We start from the raw sequence: 1541 nt of genomic DNA on the forward strand, positions 1-1541 counted from the left end.
AAATAAATAAATAAATAAGAGAAAACCCGAACTGACCTTTCCACTGGTTCCCTGAGGATCATGATGAACCTGGTGTTTGGGTTCATCCTAGCGACCAAGGCCGGGGCCATCGTGAAGTACTCCAAGTGGTCAGTGCAGTTGTCCTGGGCCTGGATGCTTGTCCAGTGGCAGTTGTCCCAGGCAGTGGAGGCGCTGGAGTCGACTGGGGACAGATGGGCCAGAATGCTTTCTATATTTTACTTTAGTTTCAGTAAATGTTTTACGGCACTTGGAACAGAAATAGGTCGTGTAAGTGCCGATGACAATGAGGTGTTACTACTGAGTAACAGATAAAACGATAAATAAATAGAGCTGGATTAGAACGATACATGTTTGGGAGGAACGCAGTGGCGAACCACACCAGAGTTCCCACTAGACACCCACGTTCATGTGCGCTTGAAAGTTATCAATTATTTGATTAAATAGTTATTTATTTGTTTATATTTCCCTTATTGTCGTTAAAAAGTATGAAGCATCAAGCACTTTAAGCTGTTTGTTGCATTTCAATCGTATATTCTATAACTACTTTTTCATTCACACAATTTTATTGATACAAGGGGTAGTCAAAAGTAATGCAAGTTGTTCGCTATTTTTCACAGTATCGCTTCAAATTTGATTAAATTCAGCTCACAAGTACTTGCACATGTATTTTTGAACTCAAACTGTTAAAATTAAATTGAAGTTTCTTCGATTTTTGCCTGAATGACGTCACATCAAAATGGCTGCCTCCTTGGAGGTGTGTCAGGGGCAAAAAACTGTGATTGAACTTCTTGTTTTAGAAGTAGAATCCACCGGTAACATCCGAAAGAGACTTCAAAATGTTTACAAAGACCAAGCTGTAGATTTTGGAAATGTACTCGTATATAGGCGGGCCAGACATTTGAGCAATGAACCGGAGGAAGAGAGAGAAGTGTCCATATGCTTGTCTGTCTGCATCGTCTCGAAACATCAGCCGGAAAAGTCAGTTTTGGGACGTTCATTGCGCGTTTCTCACTTTTTTTTTTACCACGAGGAACGACGGTCAATTCTGATGCATACTTCGAAACACTGGAAAGACTAAAAGCGAGAATTTGACCATTCAGACCAAATTTAGACATAGAAAGAGTGTTTCCTTTTCACCATGATGATGCCCACCTACCTGCATATGAATGCCAGAACAAAGGAGACAATCACCCCGTTTGGGTGAAAAACAATGCCACATCCAACCTAATCTCCTGATTGGGAACCTTCAAACTTTCATCTTTTCTGTCCTAGAAAAGAACAATTGAAAAGTGAACACTATGGCAACGATGGAGAAATCAAGACTGCTGTACCCCAAAGACCAACCTGCTCAGTTTTACGAAGCTAGCAATATGTGGACTTAGTAACTTGTGGACAGTGGCTATTGAACACAATGGGGACTATGTTGAGAAGTATAAATCAAATCCCTTCATTTTGAGGTATGATAGTTGCCAGTACGTTCTTTTTTCTTTAAGTTATAAAAGAACTTGCATTACATTTTG

The 1541-nt window shown here is 40.1% G+C and overlaps 1 protein-coding gene across 1 annotated transcript in view; it reads right to left on the bottom strand.

The window, feature by feature from the left end:
• The window catches only part of LOC101859087 (carbohydrate sulfotransferase 15-like), a 32436-nt gene that overhangs the window by 18449 nt on the left and 12446 nt on the right, over positions 1 to 1541 (bottom strand). Inside the window, exon 5 of the mRNA XM_005094331.1 lies at positions 37 to 202. Within this exon, the coding sequence (XP_005094388.1) occupies positions 37 to 202 (166 nt within the window). The remainder of the gene's footprint in view (positions 1 to 36; positions 203 to 1541) is intronic.

Source organism: Aplysia californica, unplaced genomic scaffold (assembly GCF_000002075.1).
Source record: "Aplysia californica isolate F4 #8 unplaced genomic scaffold, AplCal3.0 scaffold00079, whole genome shotgun sequence".
NCBI lineage: Eukaryota > Metazoa > Mollusca > Gastropoda > Aplysiida > Aplysiidae > Aplysia > Aplysia californica.